Raw genomic sequence first — 24,621 nt, 5'->3', positions numbered from 1 at the left:
CAGCTCAGCCTCCTTCAAAAAGTGCTATAGATTTGCTTTGCTTTGGATTTTTTATCACAACCCCTTAACCTTCATTCAAAAAATGAAAAATAAAAATCAGAGGTTGATGAGATGGAGTTTGGCTTTGCAGGAGTTCAACTTGGAAATTGAGCGTGTAAAGGGCAGGGACAATGTCGTTGCTGATGCTTTGTCCAGAGTGAACTAACTTTGGAAATTTCTGCAGGTTGTTTGGAAGTTTTGTTGCTTTATTTTGGGAAATATTAATTATCTTTGCTCATGGGAATTGATGATTTGGGTGTGAGTTTTACTTTTGTTTGTTAAAAGAGCTTTTGCCTGCAAAGAAAGTTTTCACGATGTTCAAACTTTCTTTCTTGAGGGGGGGAAGTGTTATAGATTCGTCACTTCCGTTGTTGTGGTTTTCATCCACTGTAAATATTTTTGATTCCATGTATTATTATTGTTGTCGTTTGAGGGAGATAGAGGTTACTATTTTCAAAAGGTAAAAAAGTCAATGTTTTAAATGAAACCGGAACCGGACGACGATGAAGAGGAAGAGGAGGAGGAGAAGGCGGAGCGAGTGAGTCGGGGAAGAAGCCTAGCTGCTTCGAGGTCTGGAGCAAACGTTGACGAACGGAGGTCACTAGCGAACTTCGGGTTTCTCGGGAAAGGGATTCTTGCGACAGAGTTGTTATCACTGTGACACATCAACCTGCGTGTCAGGTTTTGGCGGTTGATTCCGAGGAGAATCATCGTCGTGCCGTTACGCCTTGAGAACGGGCCGTCGGCCAATTTGAGTCGTGCACTTTGCGCATCGCGCAAGGTTTTTCGCTTCGCTTCAACCATTTTCACTGCATCTAGACGTTTATCTGGTGTGTGTGCAACGTGGATTTTGAAGGTAAATCTGCGGTTCGCCGGTTTGGAGCCGTGAAACGTCCAGACCTGAGGATGTGATTTCCCAGTCGCCTGGAGGGCGCCTTTGGATTTCCCCGTCGCCTTGAGGGCACCTTTGCGCAGCTTTGGCCGCGTGACTGTGACTGTCATCCGAACGGGATTCTGGTCTCGATTGGACATCGTTCTGACGATCGCTGGAGCGGATCGACTTGGGCTTGATGCCGGAATAGAGACATTGGGGAATGTTCTTCTTTTGTTCACTTGGAGCACAGTGAGTTATATTGTACGAACCTGATGGTACCATCATAGGAAATATATATTGATTGTACAATTGATTACTATTGTTGTTGTACTGTTATTCTTGTGTGATCTTAATACAATATTTGTTTGTTGGTAACAATTGGTGTGGCTTCACCATTGATCTTTGACTTACAGAATAACACATTTTTCTGCCGTGACTCCTCTCGGGGCTCGGAGGTTCACCGTGACCGGGGGTTGGGGAGGAGCATGTAACAGAATGGAGCGGCAGAGAGTGGAGTCATCAGCAAAGAGATAGAGAGGATTTTCAAGAGAGTCAAGAGAGATCATTGATGAAGACTTTGATGAGGTCTTTGTCTTTCCCTCGCGGTCCCCATGTGCTGTTTTTGTCTTTCCCTCGCGGTCCCTATGTGCTGTCTTTGTCTTTCCCTCGCGGTCCCCATGTACTGTCTTTGTCTTTCCCTCGCGGTCCCCATGTGCTGTCTTTGTCTTTCCCTCGCGGTCCCTATGTGCTGTTTTTGTCTTTCCCTCGCGGTCCCCATGTACTGTCTTTGTCTTTCCCTCGCGGTCCCCATGTACTGTCTTTGTCTTTCCCTCGCGGTCCCTATGTGCTGTCTTTGTCTTTCCCTCGCGGTCCCCATGTACTGTCTTTGTCTTTCCCTCGCGGTCCCCATGTACTGTCTTTGTCTTTCCCTCGCGGTCCCCATGTACTGTCTTTGTCTTTCCCTCGCGGTCCCTATGTGCTGTCTTTGTCTTTCCCTCGCGGTCCCCATGTACTGTCTTTGTCTTTCCCTCGCGGTCCCCATGTGCTGTCTTTGTCTTTCCCTCGCGGTCCCCATGTGCTGTTTTTGTCTTTCCCTCGCGGTCCCCATGTACTGTCTTTCCCTCGCGGTCCCCATGTACTGTCTTTCCCTCGCGGTCCCCATGTACTGTCTTTGTCTTTCCCTCGTGGTCCCCATGTGCTGTTTTTGTCTTTCCCTCGCGGTCCCCATGTACTGTCTTTGTCTATCCCTCGCGGTCCCCATGTACTGTCTTTCCCTCGCGGTCCCCATGTACTGTCTTTGTCTTTCCCTCGCGGTCCCCATGTACTGTCTTTGTCTTTCCCTCGCGGTCCCCATGTGCTGTCTTTGTCTTTCCCTCGCGGTCCCCATGTACTGTCTTTGTCTTTCCCTCGCGGTCCCCATGTACTGTCTTTGTCTTTCCCTCGCGGTCCCCATGTGCTGTTTTTGTCTTTCCCTCGCGGTCCCCATGTACTGTCTTTCCCTCGCGGTCCCCATGTACTGTCTTTGTCTTTCCCTCGCGGTCCCCATGTACTGTCTTTGTCTTTCCCTCGCGGTCCCCATGTGCTGTCTTTGTCTTTCCCTCGCGGTCCCCATGTACTGTCTTTGTCTTTCCCTCGCGGTCCCCATGTACTGTCTTTGTCTTTCCCTCGCGGTCCCCATGTGCTGTTTTTGTCTTTCCCTCGCGGTCCCCATGTACTGTCTTTCCCTCGCGGTCCCCATGTACTGTCTTTGTCTTTCCCTCGCGGTCCCCATGTACTGTCTTTGTCTTTCCCTCGCGGTCCCTATGTGCTGTCTTTGTCTTTCCCTCGCGGTCCCCATGTGCTGTTTTTGTCTTTCCCTCGCGGTCCCCATGTACTGTCTTTCCCTCGCGGTCCCCATGTGCTGTCTTTGTCTTTCCCTCGCGGTCCCCATGTGCTGTCTTTGTCTTTCCCTCGCGGTCCCCATGTACTGTCTTTGTCTTTCCCTCGCGGTCCCCATGTGCTGTTTTTGTCTTTCCCTCGCGGTCCCCATGTACTGTCTTTGTCTTTCCCTCGCGGTCCCTATGTGCTGTCTTTGTCTTTCCCTCGCGGTCCCCATGTGCTGTCTTTGTCTTTCCCTCGTGGTCCCCATGTGCTGTTTTTGTCTTTCCCTCGCGGTCCCCATGTACTGTCTTTCCCTCGCGGTCCCCATGTACTGTCTTTCCCTCGCGGTCCCCATGTACTGTCTTTGTCTTTCCCTCGCGGTCCCCATGTGCTGTTTTTGTCTTTCCCTCGCGGTCCCCATGTACTGTCTTTGTCTTTTCCTCGCGGTCCCTATGTGCTGTCTTTGTCTTTCCCTCGCGGTCCCCATGTACTGTCTTTGTCTTTCCCTCGCGGTCCCCATGTACTGTCTTTGTCTTTCCCTCGCGGTCCCCATGTACTGTCTTTGTCTTTCCCTCGCGGTCCCCATGTGCTGTTTTTGTCTTTCCCTCGCGGTCCCCATGTACTGTCTTTCCCTCGCGGTCCCCATGTACTGTCTTTCCCTCGCGGTCCCCATGTACTGTCTTTGTCTTTCCCTCGTGGTCCCCATGTGCTGTTTTTGTCTTTCCCTCGCGGTCCCCATGTACTGTCTTTGTCTTTCCCTCGTGGTCCCCATGTACTGTCTTTCCCTCGCGGTCCCCATGTACTGTCTTTGTATTTCCCTCGCGGTCCCCATGTACTGTCTTTGTCTTTGCCTCGCGGTCCCCATGTGCTGTCTTTGTCTTTCCCTCGCGGTCCCCATGTACTGTCTTTGTCTTTCCCTCGCGGTCCCCATGTACTGTCTTTGTCTTTCCCTCGCGGTCCCCATGTGCTGTTTTCATCTTTCCCTCGCGGTCCCCATGTACTGTCTTTCCCTCGCGGTCCCCATGTACTGTCTTTGTCTTTCCCTCGCGGTTGTCAGCTCTTTCACGAGCCTCGATTCAGTATAGAAAAAAAAAAAAAAAAAAAAAATAAGACCAGAAAAAGCACAGGGCCCAGAACACTGCCTTGGGGAACTCCAGCCTGAACAAGAAGAGGAGATTTGAGAAACCCATTCAGGGCCACACGTTGACTACGACTAGAGAGTAAGTCTGCCAGTCATGCGTGGAGATTTCCATGGATACGAAAGGAGGAGAGTTTGGTGAGCAGAGCGGGGTGCCAGACCGTATCGAAGGCACGTGATATGTCAATGGAGACAGCTCTAATTTCCTGTTTGGCATTGAGGACCTCCATCCATTGTTGAGACAGCAGTAGCAGCATGTCCAGAGTAGAGTGACCTGGTCTGAAACCAAATTGATGATCAGAGATCAAGCTATTGGAGACGAGGAAAGATTTCATATCCGAAGCAATGATGGATTCCATGACTTTGCTGATAATTGGGAGAAGGCTGATTGGTCTGTAGTTGCTAGTGTCTGTTTTTACACCTTTTTGTGCAAAGCGGTTATGTTGGCTGATTTCCAAGCAGATGGCAGATGACCTTGAGCAAAAGAGAGGGTGAAGAGAACAGAGAGAGGGAGTGAAAGAGCGGAAGAACAGGATTTTAGGACCCGTGGGCTGATGCCGTCAGGTCCAGTTGCAGAATCAGAGTCGAGGGTTGACAGAAACTTTCCCACCTTGTCAGGAGGAAAGGACACAAGAGTCCAGGAGCAGCTGGGTACGACTGGGTACGGTGGGTACAGAGTGGGATGGGTTTGGGACACAAGATTTTGAGGCAAACACAGAGTTGAGGCATTCAGCTGTTCACGTGCGGAGTCAGCTGTGTAGCCATTTGAGGTAAGGGAGGGGATGGAGGGGGAACAAACACCAGAAACAGATTTGACCAGACGCCACCAGGATTTGGAAGAGGGAGACAGATAAGAGATTTCGGTCTTGAGAACGGAGAGATATTGTTTCCTGGCTCTCCTGATGGTGGACACAAACTTGTTTCGGGCTTTGTGAAAGGAAATGAGATTTCCTTCCGTTGGATTTGCTTTCCAGGAGACGAAGGCAAGTTGTTTCTGGGCAACAGCCTCACCACAAGATTCCGTGTACCATGGACGGGAGGAAGGGTATGACAACTGAAGACGAGATGGGATAAGTCTGTGAATGAGAGAGAGCAATTTACTTTGGAAGAATTCTCAAGATGAGCTGATGTCAGAGGCGGTATAGATGGGAGACCAGTCCAGATGATTGATGGCTGCTTGAAGACCGTGCCAGTTGGCCTGAGTGAAATGCCAGACTCGTCGACGCTGAGGAGGCTCTCTGAGAATCGTCAGAGAGATGTCCACTTTAACAAGCACATGATCAGATGAGGCGATTGGAGCAGAAGAAGAGCAGCAGACATTTTCAGGGAAGTTAGTCATAGCCAAGTCCAGAAGAGATGATGCTCCATTGACTGAGATCCGGGTCGGGAAATTGATAGATTGTGTCAGTCCCAGTGAGTCGCAGAAGTCCTTTGCTGAGGAGCCATGGCTGGTGAGAGTGGTACCCACACCCAGCCAACTAGCATGGTGACAATTGAAATCACCACATATGAGGAAGAGAGAGTTGGGATGAGTAGATAGAAGTTGGTCCATATTATCAGACAGCAAGATGTAGATGGAGTCATCACCTTTTGGTGGACGGTACAACACACATATGAACAAAAGGTGGGAGCAAAGGGGAAGCCGTAGCCAGAGGTATTCCTGGGGGTGAGGTGGAGAGAGGGCAGTGCAGGGCGAGTGAGGAAGAGAGTTTTTGGTAAAGATAGCAACCCCACCTCCAGGACGAGGCTCAGGTCTATCATACCGGAGGAGGGAGTAACCCTGGAGAGATACTAAGGAATCAGAGACATCATGAAGGAGGAAAGTTTCTGTTAAGCAGATCACATCTGGTTTGTCAGAAGCAACCTGTATGGAGAGATCAGTCAAGTTTGAGCGAAGGCCCCGGATATTTGAGGTCCATACCGTTAATGAAGAGGAAGGGGGAGCATCAGATGCAGAGCAGGGGGAGAGAGGGGTAGGGTAAGATGTGGAAGAGGAGGAAGAAGTAGGGAGAGCTGTTGAAGGTGTGTCAGAGATTTAAGAATAGCTCGGAGAAAGGGAAGGATGGGGCGAACAAAAGGTTTGATGGTGATTGGGTGAGGCACAGTGAGGTGTTATTTGAGGAGGAGGAAGAGCGAGGCAGAGGGTTGGTGGAGATGGAGGTGAGAGTTGGAAGGGGGAAGAAGTGGGGAGGACGCTTTGAGGAAGAGGGGTGAGAGGGGGGAAATGGAGAAGAAATGAGGGTGGGGAGAATTGAAGGGGAGAGGCGAGGGGGGAGTTTATGAAGGGAGGGGTTAGGGGGGAGTTTAGGAGGGAAGGGACAAGGGGGGGATTTGAAAGGGATCGGAGATGGGGGAGATTTGGAGGGGAGGGGTGAGGGGGAGTCTAGGAAGGGAGGGGTGAGGTGGAGTCTAGGAGAGGAGGGCTGTGGGGGGAGTTTAGGAGGGAAGGGGCAAGGGGGAAGATTTGAAAGGGATGGGTGATGGGGAGGATTTGGAAGGGAGGGGCAAGGGGGAAGATTTGAAAGGGATGGGTGATGGGGAGGATTTGGAGAGGAGGGGCAAGGGGGAAGATTTGAAAGAGATGGGTGATGGGGAAGATTGGGAGGGGAGGGGCAAGGGGGAATATTTGAAAGAGATGGGTAATGGGGAAGATTTGGAGGGGAGGGGCAAGGGGGGAGATTTGGAGGGGAGGGGTGATGGGGAAGTTTTGGAGGGGAGGGTTGATGGGGAAGATTTGGAGGGGAGGGGTGAGATTGGATTTTAGAAAGTGTACGATTAATGGGAAACGAACATTTATTGCAAAATGAGTTTCTTGTGACCTTTGAGTCAAAAATACGTTTAAGGATGCTGGAGGGGGGGGGGGGGGGGGGGTGGAGTGCAGGTGAGTTTCGGGAATGTATGAAAGAGGCACTGTAAGAGATGGAATTTTTTTTTGGAATGAATAGATTTGGTGAGCAAGTCGAAAGCAACCTTTTAAAGAAGAAGAAGAAAAAGGTGTTTTAATATACGACAGAATACAGTACTTCAGGGGAAAGTTTAAACATTTTAAAATTTAACAGTGAAAACTATCTGGGGAAATGGGGGTGAAACACGTGGTCGAAGAACCAACGAACGAATAAGAACAACGAATAAACGAATAAGAACAACGAATAAACGAATAAGAACAACGAAAAAGAACAGAGAAGGAAATGTTTTTTTGGTTTGTTTTTTTTTGAGTTGAGATTTTAAACAAGGAAGTATGGGGTGAAAAGACTGGGAAAACTGAGAGAACGAAAGTAATTGGAGCACAATCGACGGACCGCTGAGAGAAAAACAAAGCCTCAAGGTAGGACACGGTACAAGGCCTCAAAAGACGCGACACGAATTAACCGATGATTTTTTATACAGGTATGAAATATTAACACCGAGAATCTTCCTTGGGACACACTATAGGTACACACACCAAAAGATAAATACAGTTTCGACAAAAACACAATTGTGAACAATTACTTAACTTCGAAAGCGTGAGAGCGTGGACAGCTTCGAAAAGACGTGACCTCCCCGACAAAGATCTCGCGAGATCTTCGAACGGATTAATTGAAATTCGTTAATCCATTGTAACATGACCACAAACAAACATCAATATGCTGTGCTGTCTTTCCCTCGTGGTCGCCATGTGCTGTCTTTCCCTCGTGGTCCCCATGTGCTGTCTTTGTCTTTCTCTCGTGGTCCCCATGTGCTGTCTTTGTCTTTCCCTCGTGGTCCCCATGTGCTGTCTTTGTCTTTCCCTCATGGTCCCCCTGTACTGTCTTTGTCTTTCCCTCGTGGTCCCCATGTGCTGTCTTTGTCTTTCCCTCGTGGTCCCCATGTGCTGTCTTTGTCTTTCCCTCGTGGTCTCTATGTGCTGTCTTTGTCTTTCCCTCGTGGTCCCCCTGTACTGTCTTTGTCTTTCCCTCGTGGTCCCCATGTGCTGTCTTTGTCTTTCCCTTGTGGTCCCCCTGTACTGTCTTTGTCTTTCCCTCGTGGTCCCCCTGTGCTGTCTTTGTCTTTCCCTCATGGTCCCCCTGTACTGTCTTTGTCTTTCCCTCGTGGTCCCCATGTGCTGTCTTTGTCTTTCCCTCGTGGACCCCATGTGCTGTCTTTCCCTCGTGGTCCCCCTGTGCTGTCTTTCCCTCGTGGTCCCCCTGTGCTGTCTTTCCCTCGTGGTCCCCATGTGCTGTCTTTCCCTCGCGGTCCCCATGTGCTGTCTTTGCTTTCCCTCGTGGTCCCCCTGTACTGTCTTTCCCTCGCGGTCCCCATGTGCTGTCTTTGTCTTTCCCTCGTGGTCCCCCTGTGCTGTCTTTGTCTTTCCCTCGTGGTCCCCATGTGCTGTCTTTGTCTTTCCCTCGTGGTCCCCCTGTGCTGTCTTTGTCTTTCCCTCGTGGTCCCCATGTGCTGTCTTTGTCTTTCCCTCGTGGTCCCCCTGTGCTGTCTTTGTCTTTCCCTCGTGGTCCCCCTGTGCTGCCTTTGTCTTTCCCTCGTGGTCCCCCTGTGCTGTCTTTGTCTTTCCCTCGTGGTCCCCATGTGCTGTCTTTGTCTTTTCCTCGTGGTCCCCCTGTACTGTCTTTCCCTCGCGGTCCCCATGTGCTGTCTTTGTCTTTCCCTCGCGGTCCCCATGTGCTGTCTATGTCTTTCCCTCACGGTCCCCATGTGCTGTCTTTGTCTTTCCCTCGTGGTCCCCCTGTGCTGTCTTTCCCTCGTGGTCCCCATGTGCTGTCTTTCCCTCGCGGTCCCCATGTGCTGTCTTTGTCTTTCCCTCGTGGTCCCCTTGTACTGTCTTTCCCTCGCGGTCCCCATGTGCTGTCTTTGTCTTTCCCTCGTGGTCCCCCTGTACTGTCTTTCCCTCGTGGTCCCCATGTGCTGTCTTTGTCTTTCCCTCGTGGTCCCCCTGTGCTGTGTTTGTCTTTCCCTCGTGGTCCCCATGTGCTGTCTTTCTCTTTCCCTCGTGGTCCCCCTGTACTGTCTTTCCCTCGCGGTCCCCATGTGCTGTCTTTGTCTTTCCCTCGTGGTCCCCCTGTGCTGTCTTTCCCTCGTGGTCCCCATGTGCTGTCTTTGTCTTTCCCTCGTGGTCCCCATGTGCTGTCTTTGTCTTTCCGTCGTGGTCCCCCTGTGCTGTCTTTGTCTTTTCCTCGTGGTCCCCATGTGCTGTCTTTGTCTTGCCCCCGCGGTCCCCATGTGCTGTCTTTCTCTTTCCCTCGTGGTCCCCCTGTACTGTCTTTCCCTCGTGGTCCCCCTGTGCTGTCTTTGTCTTTCCCTCGTGGTCCCCATGTGTTGTCTTTGTCTTGCCCTCGCGGTCCCCATGTGCTGTCTTTGTCTTTCCCTCGCGGTCCCCCTGTGCTGTCTTTCCCTCGTGGTCCCCCTGTGCTGTCTTTGTCTTTCCCTCGTGGTCCCCTGTACTGTCTTTCCCTCGTGGTCCCCCTGTGCTGTCTTTGTCTTTCCCTCGTGGTCCCCATGTGTTGTCTTTGTCTTGCCCTCGCGGTCCCCATGTGCTGTCTTTGTCTTTCCCTCGTGGTCACCCTGTGCTGTCTTTGTCTTTTCCTCGTGGTCCCTATGTGCTGTCTTTGTCTTGCCCTCGCGGTCCCCATGTGCTGTCTTTGTCTTTCCCTCGTGGTCCCCCTGTGCTGTCTTTGTCTTGCCCTCGCGGTCCCCCTGTGCTGTCTTTCCCTCGCGGTTGTCAGCTCTTTCACGAGCCTCGATTCAGTATAGAAAAAAAAAAAAAATAATAAAAATAGTTGTTCAGTTTTTAAAAAGGTTTTTTTTACATTTTTGAGGGAAGGAAGGATTTGCACTTGCATAATTATTTACTTATTCCCCACTTTTACTCCTTAATCTCCAGCGGCATGTCTGCATCTTTCTTGAATTGTCATGTTCTCCCGGATGCTACACATTTTAAGGTGTGTGTGTGTGTGTGTGTTCCTTTAACTGCAGGCTGAGCCAAGAAGCAAAGACACTACTAACAGAGATGGGAAGTAAAGAAATATCAGAATTAAGGTTCAGGGACAGCTGGGTACTGGCGATTGGCAAAGGACATGATATAGGTGGCCATTATGAGCAGGTGAATATTGAGTGAGGCCTATTGTATATAGTCAAAGTTATTGTATATAGTCACTTCAATAAAAGTCATGATTACAACTGATTTACTTTGTTCCCCATCCTGCTTTCTCATATCCCATAATATTTTCATTTTTCCACTAGATTATCCACTATGGAAAAACGCAGCACACCGTGGGCAATTGGCCAATGCAAGCGGTCGTGGATGGATGCCTGCGAAAGTAATATGATGTATCGACTACCAATATTAATGCAAGTGCTTAGAACAAAGTTGGGGTGATCAGCATTTTAAAATTATATTTCATAACGTAAAAAGTAAAGATAACTGAGCTGGCAGCATGGCCTAGATGTACGCACACTCACCTCGATTAGAATGTCCGCCCAGCTATGAATTGTCATTTTAGTGTTTTCTCGGAGGACGGGCCTTAAACGTCTGCCAGCATTAGTTGGTGGATGTTAAACATCCCACTGTGTCCTTCATGAAGAGTTGGCGAGCTGTCGCCAGCACCCTGGCCAAATTCCAAATTCCTGCTCTAACTTCCTGTGTATCGGAGTGGACACCCGTCCAGGATTGTAATCCTGGTCCGGAAAACTGCTTCGGCAGAAGGAAACTCTGTCTAGACTCTAGAGCTGACATGGTGAAAGATACCTATTCAGCGTTAGATAAGCAAAGCTGGATGCAGAGTGGAATGGGGGAAATCACAGCTGTTTTATACGGCACTGGAGCACATATAGACGACGAGTCATTCATACCATTTTCCTTGAAGCTCAAATACTTTTTTTTTTTTTTTCTTATTTTTTTGTATACAAGATCGAGGCTCGTGAAAGAGCTAACATTAATCACACAAAAAGACAAACCGACACACAAAACACAAAAAACAAGGGGAGCGGCAGACAAGATGGGGAGAGAGGGGGAAGGACACAAAAGAGAGGGGGAAGAGGGGGAAGGACACAAACACAACATTTGAGAGCAGGGACATCGGGAGGACTTGGGGGGAGGTGGGAGAGGATTAAAACATATGAACACTGCAAGGACTCTGGGGTGAATTAGCGGGGGTAGAAAAGATCAAGGTTTTCGATGGGGGAAGATAAGAGATGGTGGTGAACAGCTGTTTTAAAGACCTGGAGGGAGGAGTGGGATTGAAGGGAGTGGGGGAGTTTGTTCCAGAGGCGGGAGAAAAGGGGAATGAAAGAGTGAAGGTGAGCAGAGAGCCTAGACTTTGGCAGTTTAACCATAAGAGGGTTGCAGGCATATCTTGTGCGACCTGAAGGAATATTGGGGGGACAGAGCACAGAGAGAGCTGGGGGAGCAAGGCCGGAGAGGAGTCGGTAGAAGACAGGCTTTGATGAATCTGATGATGATTTGATGATGAATTTGATGAATTTGTTTGATGAATCTGGGCTTTTAGTTAAGGTTTCCTAATACTGAATGTGGTTTTATTGTGATTATAATTGCTACTGTATGTGGTACTTGTGATATATCAGAGGATATTTGTACAGTTTATAAATGGTTTCACTCCATGAATAATTTTAAAGCATTGTCATGAGTTTATTGCGGGAATAAAAAATCGGAAATATAGTCGAAGAGATTTGTCTTTAACCGATTGTGCAACTGTTTTAATGTATTCTCCTCTGAAAATAGCAGATGCGAGGCCATGGATACATGTTTTTTTGGGGGTTTTTTCACTGAGTGTTCAAGAATATAACAAGCATACTCACATCACCACTCCTCTCACTTCACTCTCTGGGCCCCGTTACACCGTCGACCTCCCCCAAGATGATATACTACTCCTTATCACTAATATATACAAACCTTGTTTTGATCACACGCCTTTGCGATGGCCCAAAATTTGGGCCTTTCACTCACTCACCGCAGGCAGGTTGGTGGTCTTTCTGTCTCCTACCGACTCCTATCCGGCCCAGCTACCCCAGGTCTGTCTGTGCGCTGTCCCCCAAATATTCCTACAGGTCGCACAACATCTGCCAGCAGTTGGACCTCTTGGTGAAACTGCCAACATCAAGACTCTCTGCTCATCTTCACTCTTTCATTCCTCTTTTCTCCCGCCTATGGAACAAACTCCCTCACTCTCTTCAATCCCACTCCTCTCTCCAGATGTTTAAAACAGCTGTTCACCACCATGTCTTGTCTTCCCCCATCCAAAACCTTGATCTTTTCTAATCAATTTCACTAATTTCGCCCCAGATTCACTTTTTTGAAATACCAACTTCCTTCCTGGAAGTCCTAGCAGTGTCCATGTGTTTTATACCTCTCCCACCCCCTCCCCACCCCCTCCCCATGCCTCCTCCCCCCAAGCCCTCTCCCTCCCACAGATCTCCCGATGTCCCTGCTCTCAAATGTTGTACTTGTGCCCTTCCCTCTCTCTCCCCATATTGTCTCCCGCTCCCTTTATTATATGTTTTATTTGTCCCTTTGTTTTTTTGTGATCAATGTTAGCTCTTACACGAGCCTCGATCTTGTATACAAAAAAAAGAAAGAAGGTACATCGTCTACTCGAGCTTGATTGCGAACAGCATGCTATCACCGTTGCTTCCTCAGCCAATCACGCCCCTCCCACAAGTGCAGTCCCAACCAATAGCGAGGACATGCAACATTGCCAATGGCCAATGATAATCTTTCAAGCATCTCCAATCCTCGATGATCTCCTTGTCATGACTGTAAATTTAAAGTGGGGAAAATGATTCAAATAACTAAAATCACCTGCCGACGCTTCCTTAAACCTGCACAGCCCTACAGCCCTACACTTATGTCTGTGCAATAACTAAAGTACATATTTTAATACAAACTTCAAACTTACAATCATAAAAACTAAATAACATGCTTTGTTTACTATTTATCAAGAAAGCAAATTCCAAGCGTTGCAGCGACACAATGTTATTAACCCAATATATTCATGAGAGCAATCTAGTTCCTCATCGATATCAATGACCTTTCCGATGCTTTGGAAACACTTCCTTTTTGCAGATGACTCCATATTGAGTTGTAATGACCCCCCCCCCCCCCCATACTTCTGCATTGCAGACAGCAGTTGCATCTCTTTATTGATCTGGAAATAACTAGACACTAGTCTATTAAGTGGAACATATCATTTCATGGGCCGACCAAATCACAAAGCTGGCCTCCAAAGCCAGCCACAGACTGGATATCCTCTGTTAATCCAAGTATTTCCGTGGAAAATCAAAGCTCGTCACAGTCTACAAGGTCTTTAATTGTCTGTAGCTTTTTATGGTGGGTTCACCCTTCACAAGGCCAAAAGGCCACTCCAAGGTGGGGGCTAAAAATAAATTGTGGGAAGGAGAATCACTGGGAAATGTGATACCTATTCACATATTTAACTGGGAAAGGTTGCATGTTGCTGGAGAACATGTTGCAGGGAGGGAATTCCACAGTTTGGCAGTGCATGGGAAAAAACTGAAGGAATATCGTGCTGTGTTGACCTGGGAACAGAGGCGATGTAGGGATGTGGAGAGGCTATCAAATGTGTAGAGCATTTGAAATTATGTCGTGAAAGCCTCTTTGAGCATCTTCCATTATAGTACCTGTAGATGACGCAGAGAGGACACGGAGCGTCAAACCGAGAGAGGTTCCAGACATGATACCAGATCATGGCCTACCACGTTAACAGTTAGTCATTGAATTCTGTCAAGAAAGGACAGAAGATGAGTGAGAGCACCTGACAAGATGTGGCTGCAGTATTCCATGATTGGACGTATGGTGGTTTTGTACAGGTGGAGCGAGGCCTTGGGAGGGAAGTACCAGCGAGCCCAATACAAGGAGCCAAGGTGCTGGGAGGCTCTTTTGGCAATGCCAGAAATGTGCTTATCCCAACCAATGTAAGATGTGATGGCCAGATCAAGAATACGGATGCCATCGTGTTCTTGTAATGGTGTTAGGTCCATATCCAGATTATGAAAGGAGGGGGGTCTTGACCTGGACACTGATAGCAGGTGTGTCTTCTTTTAGTTAGTGGTGATGAACCAGTCTTTTCCCCAGTTACAGTCACGTGAAAAAGTAAGTACACCCCATGTAAAGTTTTGACTTTTTCAACATATTTCAACATACAGCTATTTGATCTTCATTTCAACAATATTGATAGATAAAGGTGATATAATATAACAAATATCATGACACATTTACATTTTGTAGTCCATTGTATAATTTAAATAAACATAAATGCAAATTTCGCATGTGGAAAAAGTAAGTACACCCCATGAAATGTTTTTTAAAATCTTTTTAACATATGTGGACATATCAATATTTGATCTTCATTTAAACAGTATCTATAGATAAAGGTGATCTAATTGACATCGACTGGGAGAAATTTTTGCCCATTCTTCCATGCAGAATTATTTCAGCTGTGCGATGTTTGAGGGGTTTCTTGCATGCACAGCTCGTTTCAAATCCCCCCACAACATCTCGATGGGATTTAGATCCGGGCTTTGACTTGGCCATTCCAGAACCCTCCATTTCTTTCTTTTCAGCCATTCCTTGGTGGATTTACTGGTATGTTTAGAGTCATTGTAATGTTGCAAGGTCCACCATCGGTTGAGCTTCAACTTTCCGACAGATGGCCTCACATTATCCTCAAGCACCCTCTGGTACAATGAAGAATTCATAGTGGATTCTATGATGGTGAGCTGACCAGGCCCTGATGCAGCAAAGCTGCCCCAAACCATAATATTTCCACCACCATGCTTTACAGTTGGTATCAGATTCTTGTGGTCAAATGCTGTCTTTGGTTTTCGCCAAACATGTCTTCTGGTACTGTGGCCAAATAGCTCTACCTTTGACTCATCTGTCCAGAGCGCATTGTTCCAGAAGTGCTGGTCTTTGCCTAGGTGTTCATTGGCAAACTTTAGTCTTGCACTGATGTTCTTTCTGGACAGCAAAGGTTTCCTCCAGGCACACCTCCCATGTAGATCAAATTTGTGCAGCCTCTTTCTAATGGTAGACTCGTGCACTTTGACATCAACAGTGGCAAGAGCTACCTGTAGGTCCCGTGATGACATTCTGGGGTTCTTTGAGACTTCTTTCAGCATCTTGCGGTCTGCCCTCGGGCTGAACTTGCTGGGGCGGTCTGGCCTGAACAAGTTGGCAGTTGTTTGGAATCTTCTCCACTTGTAGATGATCTTCCTGACAGTCGAATGATTGATTTCAAATTGTTTGGAGATCTTTTTAAATCCCTTCCCAGACTCGTCGGCATCTATAACCTTCTTTCTGAAGGCCTCAGAGAGCTCTTTTGATCTAGGCATGGTGACGCCGCACACTTCAACAACAAAGAGCAAATCAAACTAAATGTCTGAGGTTTAAATAAGACAGGTTCCTCCAAGATCCTCTCTGATGATGTTCTAATCATTTGCACCTGAGCTGGTGCACCTGATTCTAATTTTAGGTATTTGAAGTAGTGATAAATGTAGGGGTGTACTTACTTTTTCCACATGCGAAATTTGCATCTATGTTTATTTAAATTATACAATGGACTACAAAATGTAAATGTTTCATGATATTTGTTATAGTATATCACCTTTATCTATCAATATTGTTGAAATGAAGATCAAATAGCTGTATGTTGAAATATGTTGAAAAAGTCAAAACTTTACATGGGGTGTACTTACTTTTTCACGTGACTGTACTTGCATTATCAAGGTCCCGATTGAAATTGACACTGGCTTGATTGCAGAATGATGCAGGCAGAGAGCCAGGAAAAGTATTGCATGGGTTGACTCATCAGCAGAAATGGCTAGTCGAGATAAAATGTTGGTGGGCAGGTAATTTATGTAAAGCAAAAACAAAGAAGGCCCCAATACCGAGCCCTGTACACCTGTATTAATGTTATGGGCTGCAAAAGATTGACCATTGTACCACACAAAATTGGCAATCTGTGAGAAAGTCTGAGATTATTGCAAGCAAAGGCCTAGAGACACGATACGATTTTGGCTTGTGAATGAGACCCTTTGCCCAAACTTTATAAAAAGCCTTAGAGATGTGAAGGGCTACAAATGTCCATACCAGTCTACGGCCTGCGTAGACATGTTAGCAAGTCATCTGTCTATGCTGTCTATGTGTTTAGCAGGTAAGCCCTGCTCAGTGTGCCGGGCAGTTAGTCATGGCCAAAATTATTGGCACCCTTGCCCTTTTTTCAAATAACTCACAATTTTCTCTAAAAATAAGTTGAAATTGACAAAAGTATTTGGTCTCCACAATTCTTTATTTCACTGTTAATATTACAGAACCTTTGTTTTTGATTCAGAACTTAATATATCCTTTTAAATCAGAAAATAAAAAGAAATGGCATTGACAAAATTATTGACACCCAAGACTTAATATTTGGTATCAGCCTTTGGACAAATTAACTGCATGCAAGCGCTTCCTATAGCCATGAATGAGCTTCCTACACTTCTCTACTGGCAGTTTGTCTCACTCTTCTTGTGCAAACTGCTCCAGTTCTCCCAGATTTGTAGGGATCTCCCCACAGGTGTTCAATGGGATTTAGATCTGGACTCATTGCTGGCCACTTCAGAACAGTCTAGCATTTTGTCTTGAACCATTCCTGGGTGCTTTTTCAAGTGTGTTTGGGGTCATTGTCCTGCTGCAAGACGCATGACCTTCGACGGAGACCCAGCTTTCTGACACTGGGTTGAACATTGCGCTCCAAAATGCCTTGGTAATCTCCTGATTTCATGATTCCATGCACACATTCAAGGCACCCAGTGCCAAAGGCAGCACAGCAACCCCAAAACATCACTAAACCTCCTCCATGTTTGACTGTAGGGAAGGTGTTCTTTTCTTTGAAGGCTTCATTTTGTTTTCTGTAAACATAGAGATGATGTGCTTCGCCAAAAGCTCTAATTTGGTCTCATCTGTCCACAGGACATTCTCCTAGAAGGATTTTGGCTTGTTCAGGTGCATTTTGGCAAACTCCAGTCGGGATTTCTTATGTCCTCTCTCTCTCTCTCTCTTTCTCTTTCTCTTTCTCTTTCTCTTTCTCTCTCTCTCTCATGAAGTGGGTTGCTCGGTCGCGCTCGTTGTCTCTCTCTCGGTGTCCTCTCTCTCGGTGTCTCTCTCTCTCTCGGTGTCTGTCTAAGTGTCTGTCTCTCTTTCTCTCTCTCTCTCTCTCTCTCTCTCTCTCTTCTCTCTCTCTCTCTCTCTCCTCTCTCTCTCTCTCTATCTCTATCTCTATCTCTATCTCTATCTCTCTCTCTCTCTCTCTCTCTCTCTCTCTCTCTCTCTCTCAGTCCTGGGTCTCCGATCAGATAACCCCCTTTAATTGAGTTGGGGATGGAGGGTGCGAGTTGAAACTGTTGTGCCTTGTGTCTGAAGGTCAGCTTGAATCTGTTTGGCAGTTGATCGAGGTGCTTTCTCCACCATTCGAACAATCCTTCGTTGCAATCTTCGATCAAGTTTTCTCTTGCGGCCACACCAGGGAGGTTGGCTGCAGTGCCATAGGCCTTAAACTTCCTGATAACGTTGCTTATGGTGGACACAGAAATATCAAGATCTCTGGAGATGGACCTGTAGCCTTGAGATTGTCCATGCTTGGCTACAATCTTGTGTCTGACCTTCTCAGACAATTCTCTAGTTTTCTTTCTTCATGCTCATTGCCGTACACACAGTGCCACAAAACAGCCGAATGACTCCTTTTCTCTATTCCAACTGGTTGAATGAGAGATGTTTATACTGCAGGCACCTGCAACTCACTACAGGTGAGTTCAATTCAAAAGTAAAGGAGAATCACCTGGTTGAAATGTAATTATTTCTAAACATCTAAAAGGTGCCAATAATATTGTCCGGGCCATTTTAGGATTTCTGTGTGGAATAAGCTAAGATTTACTAATTTTTTTCACCTTTTTTTTTGTTTTGTTCCACTGCAATCCAAAGAAATATAAATGTGGATACCAACAGATTTTTTTAAAGTCAACACTTTTCTGGAAGAAATGGTGCATTATTTGACAAAAGTGCAAGAGTGCCAATATTTTTGGCCACGACTGTATCTCCCTCTGGAGTTGTCAATGAGAATTGGTCCAGAACCCGGATTCACGCTACAGGTGACAAAGCTCACAGACTGATAAGATGCCCTCTTCTCATCCCAAAACACAAAGCAGTCTGTTTGGCATGATGTTGGGCAGATAAACACTGGAATCCCCGACTCCTGGAGGAAGATCCATTGGAATGATGACAGTCTTTCTCTCTCACAAGCGATTGATCGTAGAACTCTGGTTTGGCAGAAACCCAACATACTCAAAAATATACGCAACATATAAAAAAGTGCAAGGATGCCAATATTTTTGGCCACGACTGTGTAACTCCTTACCCGACTGTACTTGAATCCTCAATTTTCATCCGATTGCCTTGAAATTTGAAGAGGATTTGCATATCAAGTCACTGAATTCAACAACCAATTATTTTTATGGTCAAATCTGTTTTAGGGATTTCGTGCTCTACACGACATCTTTCTTGTTTGTTTGTTTGTTTGTATGTCAATCGTCTACAGGTTACAATTTAAAACTAATCATCACGAAACTTTACCAAATGATATAGTTGGTCATAAAGGTGCAGTCACACTATGACGTTTTAGAGAAACTTGTATCTAGCGTATGAAAAATCATAAAATAATGTCAACACGTCGGCATACGCCCAAAAAAGCATCGAAAATTCTACAGCATGAATAAATTGGGCGTATGCATAACGTATTGAACGTATACATAGCGTATGTCTGACCTATTAGTAACCTATCACTAACTTATATATAACTTATGACAGCGTATCACAGCATATGGCCAGCGTATGTCCAGCGTTCTCGACTTCTGCCCAACGTATGAGTAACTTATGAGAAACCTATGCGCAGCGCGCTCGGCGTGTTGCCGACGATCACGTGACGTTCTGCATAAATACGGCACCGATCTCTACAGTACCGCAAGCTATCAACATCAACATGGCACCCAAGAAAACGAAGAAGACAGCAACTGAGACGTCTGCCAGGGGCCGAGGTAGAGGCAAGAAGAACACATCGACACCATCATCCTCACCATCATCGTCCAAAGCCGCCGATCCATGGTCTGACCCAGACCTTCCCCCGTCGTTGACCTCTTCTCCTCCTCATCCTATTGGCACGGATCTGGTGAAGTGCCAATTCAATGATGTCATACTGATGTTGGAGAATGACTAGTTGGTATTCTTGTCGAAACCTCTCAGGATCCTCCATCTTCTCTGATGACGGGTGCAGAAGTGATGGTGAGCTACTCACAGGCCCCCATATATACAGTGACCGCAAAACGCTGGCAAAACGCCAATAATACGCTAGTTGTACGGTAGAAACACGTTCAATAAGTTACTCCATCGTCAGACATACGTCTAATACGTCTGAATACGTCAATATGCGTTGCAGATACGTCAGATATAGGTTAGATATAGGTTAGAAGTAAGTTACTAATAGGTTATCAATAGGTTAGCTGTACGGTACACCTTCATGCCAACGTATCTCGACGTATGAGTAACCTACCTCTAACGTATTTAACGTATGTCTAGCGTATGTCTAGCGTATGTCTAACGTATGCCTAACCTATGAAGAGGACGTCGGCATACGCCCAAAATTTTCGTGCATGCACAAAAATTTATTTCGGCGTCTGCGTACAACAACGCATGCCAGCTTATACCAGCGTGCTTTTAACGTATACAACTTATACCAGCGTGCTTTTAACGTATACAACTTATACCAAACCTACCCCTAACTTATGTCAACGTACACCAGCGTGTTGGTGAAAATTCACATACGTCGGCATAAGTTACTGCTATACGTTATAGTGTGACTGCACATTAAGCAAGAAGTGTATTGATTTTGAGGACAAAATGTCAACATAAGCTGAAGTTCAACAATTTTGTCAAATTTCTAAAATCCTCAATTTTCATCCGTTTGACTTCAAGTTTGAAGAGGATTTGCATTCCACGTCACTGAATTCAGGCACTAATTATTTTTGAGGTCAACATAGGCCGAAAGGTCAACATAGGCCAAAAGTCAACAACTTAGTAGTAATTTATAAAATCCTCAATTTTCATCGGATTGTCTTTTAATTAGTCATAAAAGACACAAACAACAGGAACGAATAACTCATGTAACATTTTAGACCGGGTAGTGTAAAAGACACCGCATCAATGGCTGTAACCTTCTGTTAAAAAAAATTATACAGACTTTTAAAACTTATTTTATTTCAATTGAATTATATATTTGAACACCATCGACACAAATCGCCTTCTTGCCACTTCCAAAAACCTCTAGTTTAGTAGTACATTACTTGGACAAAATATTACACCATTTTACGCCATCTCGACCAATAAAATGTGCTGCTCGCCATCTCAGCATTGGAGATTATCGAGATTCAGACAAAATGGCAACTCGTAGGAAATATAGATCTTGCTCGGAAATGCAAAGCAAGAGTTGAAAAGACCCTTGCATGTCCTTTTCCTCAAGACTGCGTAGGTTAATGTGTTCTACGAACTCTCTAGTTCGGGAAGTGTGTGTTTGAGTATGTAATTCAATTGAAATAAAATAAAAGTTTTAAAGGCTGTATCGTTTTTTTATGGAAGTTTAGCGCCGTTGATGCGGCGTCTTTTACATTACCCTCTCAAACACGTTACATATAGTTATTCGTACCTGTTGTTTGTGTCCTTTATGACGTCCTTAAAAACAGTAAGTTATTCTTTTTGGTATGATTTTTATGCCTCCGCCGACAAAGTCGCCGGAGGCATTATGTTTTCGGGTTGTCCGTCTGTCCGTCCTTCCGTCCGTACGTTTGACCGTCCGTACGGGCTAAACCGAGTTTTTCTCAGCAACCATATGTCCCATTGAGACAAAACTTTCAGGGTAGGAGTGACACCCATGCAGAATGTTTTCATGGTAATTATTGTGATGTCATAGGTCACGTGGTATGGTAGCCATCTTGGATTAAAAGCAAATAATTAAAAACTTATTTCTCAGAAACCGCTGAATGGAAAAATTTGAAACTTAGCACATTATCAAGTACTCCCAATGGGGAACAAAAGCATGATAATGATGACATCATAGGTGAAGTATACCAGCCAAAAATGTTTTAATCGAATTCATTATCCTAAAAATCTGAAATTGCATGCACATGATCTTTGACCCATTTGTATTGAAATATTAAATTTATGACATCATAGGTCACATGGTTTGCCAGCCATATTGGATTGAAGGAAAATATTAAATAATTATATCTCTGAAACCGCTCACCCTATCGATGTGAAATTTTACAAATATCATCTAACAGCATATAGTTTGAAAATGATGATGTCATAGGTCACGTGGTTTGGCAGCCATCTTGGATAGAAAAACGAACCTTATCCGATCAACACAAAACTTCACAAACGTGATCCCCTACCCATACATATGCAGAGTGATGGCATCTACCCGTTGTGGGACTATGCGGAGGCATAGGCGCCCGCGGATCTACGTATCTTCCGGTTAGTGCACCCTTCGCGACAACAGTCACGTGATTGGATACGTTGAAAACAAACCACAAAAGGGCACGTGTTACAGCTTACTTCCGGTCGTCTCGCCCTCACCTATATTGGCGACACAGTCACATTGTTCTAGTCTATTATGTTTGACTGTCAGACAAACTAAAACAATTATCTTACTCCTGTTTACCACATGTTTTGGTCTAAATAGTCGAGGATCGTCGAGTAGCTTGAAATTTGAAATGTTTACAAATTACAATGCATCATATTTATCCCAATGAAAGCCATTTTCGACTGCAAATATAAACAAGTCAGGAGACGACGATGGTTCACGAGCAAGCGGTATTCAATGACAAAGGACGGACTATAACCGAAACAGGTCCGGACAGGCCAGGCCTGGAAATGTCAAAACGAAGGTTACTGACCTTGAAATGAGATAGAAAATAATGTATAATCAGTTATGAGATTAGTTAGCTGCACAATACCGAAAATTCGGTGAAAAATAAAATGAAAAAAATAAAATAAAATCGAGCTCCGTGGGGCTGGACACATGACATTGGCCTAGCTAAATACCGAAACCCCTGTCAGATTCTACCAAACCCCTCGGAGAAGATGTATCTTGAACTCGATTACCTCCTAAAAAGACATCTTTTTCGGGCGTGGCTCCGCCCACAATGGGCGCAATACGCCCACTCTAGGCAGGACACAACTCGATCATGATATCAACCTCCCACCCAAGTTTCATCAAGATCGGATGTTATCATCGGGTAGTTATGCTGCGGACAGACACACACACACACAGACACAGACAGACGCACACACATGACGAATATAGTGGTCACTTGATAACTCGTGAACCAATATCGTGCTCTGCACGACGTCTTTCTTGTATGTTTGTCTGTTAACAGCATATCTCAAAAAGTTGTGGTCGGATTCAGACAGGATTTCATGACGAGGTTGGGTGTGTGACAAGGACGAAATGATTCGATTTTGGTGAAGATCCGGATACCAGAATTCTCAAGTGATTCTTCACCATTCCGAGATGGGGTGAAAAACGATATATCGCATATTTTAGCGGTTGCCGAAGACGATAAGAAGAGGCCATTTCGTTGGGTACAAGAGGTAGTTTATTGTACAGAAATCTCCAGCAACTGCTCACGAACGGAAGTCGTAACGGCTTATATAAAACAAGCACTCTCTTCGGATGGCGTGGCTCCAACAGCCGCGCGTGCGTCACGACGACACAACCAAACACCCGGGTGCGTGGGTTAGAACAAACCCATCGTAATGGTAACCGTCACATGCAGATAAGTGAATAAGGTAACCGCGACATGTGCATAAGGTAACCACTACATGCGCCCCCCCAAAAGGCACGCGGGTAACCACTACATACGTAGTTCGCGGGTGGAACAGAGCCGGGCCGAGGGTGCTGAGCAGCTTCTTCTTTTTTTCTTTTTTTTTGGATACTGAATCGAGGCTCGTGAAAGAGCTAACATTTATTTCACAAACAAATCAACCAGACAAACAAAATATACAAAAAGAGGGAGCGGAAGACATGATGGGGAGAGAAGGGGAAGCACACAACCACAACATTTGAGAGCAGGGAGAAGTGTGGGAGGGAGAGGGCTTGGGGGCAGGAGGCGTGGGAAGGGTGGGGGGGGGGGGGGGGGGTGGGAGAAGTTTAAAACACAAGGGGACCGAAATTAGCGGGGGTAGAAAAGATCAAGGTTTTGGATGGGGGAGGATAAGAGATGGTGGTGAACAGCTGTTTTAAAGACCTGGAGGGTGGAGTGGGATTGAAGAGAGTGAGGGAGTTTGTTCCAGAGGTGGGAGAAAAGAGGAATGAAGGAGTGAAGGTGAGCAGAAAGTCTTGATTTTGGCAGTTTAACCATAAGAGGGTTGCAGGCAGATCTTGTGCGACCTGTAGGAATATTTGGGGGACAGAGCCCAGAGAGGGCTGGGGGAGCAAGGCCGGAGAGGAGTCGGTAGAAGACGGAAAGACCACCAACCTGCCTGCGGTGAGTGAGTGAAAGGCCCTTGGAGTTAGCTTCATCGCAGGAGATTCCAATGATTCTGAACGCTTTGGTTTCAACAGCGTGAAGATGGGCTAGGTGTGAGGCAGGAGCACCAGACCAGAGGGGAGAGCAGTATTCCATAGAGCTGCGGATGAAAGCCTTGTATGTGGTGAGGAGCTCAGGTGTGCCAAGGAAGGACTTCACACGATGGAGGATGCCCAGTCGGCGACTGGCTTTGGAGGCCAGATTTGAAATGTGGTTTTCCCAGGAAAGATCATGGCAAATAGTGAGACCCAAAAGCTTGAGTGACAGAACTTCTTGGAGAGGATTCTTCAGAAAGTGGATGGGAGGGTTTTCCAGTCGGTCTTTTCGGAGAGACATCGTAAGAGTGTGAGATTTATCAGGATTGAAAGACATGTTCCATTTGTTTGCCCAGTCTGTGATTTTGTCCAGGTCTGCAGAGAGTGAGGAGGCTGCAGACTGCTGATCTGGGGGATGAGGAATGGAGCGACAGAGAGTAGAGTCGTCAGCAAAGAGATAGAGAGGATTTTCAAGAGAGTCAGAGAGATCATTGATATAACCACCTTTAGAGGCCATTTTTCCCCGCAAGCGGGGGTTGGCCTTTTTCGGGTACCGTGGTTGTTGTTGTTTTTCGGTCCCCTTTTTGAAGCAATGTTTTACGGCCGGATGCCCTTCCTGACGCCAACCCTTTTTGCCGCCTTTAACGACAAACAGGAAATTACCAGTGAACTGGTCCTCAATTTGCCGACCTCGGAAGGATGACAGGCTGAGTCAACCCCCCTGGCGTTAATTCAACGATCGACCGGGATTCGAACCCAGGATCCTAGGATCCTAAGCTGGCACCCTAGCCGCTAGCCCAACACCCGGGTCGTCATTGATGAAGATCATTGATGATCATTGATGAAGACCAGAAAAAGCACAGGGCCCAGAACACTACCTTGGGGAACTCCAGCCTGAACAGGAAGAGGAGATGAGAGAAACCCATTCAGGGCCACACGTTGACTACGACCAGAGAGGAAGTCCACCAGCCATGCGTGGAGATTTCCATGGATACCAAAGAAGGAGAGTTTGGTGGGCAGAGCAGGGTGCCAGACCGTATCGAAGGCACGTGAAA

The 24,621-nt window shown here is 46.2% G+C and overlaps 2 protein-coding genes across 3 annotated transcripts in view; both read left to right on the top strand.

Moving 5' to 3' along the window:
• The window catches only part of LOC137433038 (protein FAM3B), a 72,764-nt gene extending 61,205 nt beyond the window's left edge, over positions 1–11,559 (top strand). For both annotated transcript variants that reach the window (XM_068125459.2, XM_068125449.2), the window contains 2 exons: positions 9,858–9,984; positions 10,125–11,559. In XM_068125459.2, the coding sequence (XP_067981560.2) occupies positions 9,858–9,984; positions 10,125–10,205 (208 nt within the window). In that variant the 3' untranslated portion in view covers positions 10,206–11,559. The remainder of the gene's footprint in view (positions 1–9,857; positions 9,985–10,124) is intronic.
• LOC144890870 (uncharacterized) overlaps positions 1–24,621 on the top strand; it is a 946,020-nt gene that overhangs the window by 450,306 nt on the left and 471,093 nt on the right. The gene's annotated exons all lie outside the window — the stretch shown is intronic.

The sequence above is a fragment of the Myxine glutinosa genome, chromosome 1 (genome assembly GCF_964187855.1).
Source record: "Myxine glutinosa chromosome 1, kmMyxGlut1.1, whole genome shotgun sequence".
NCBI classification, from domain to species: Eukaryota; Metazoa; Chordata; class Myxini; order Myxiniformes; family Myxinidae; genus Myxine; species Myxine glutinosa.
This window is presented reverse-complemented; position numbering and strand designations above follow the sequence as displayed.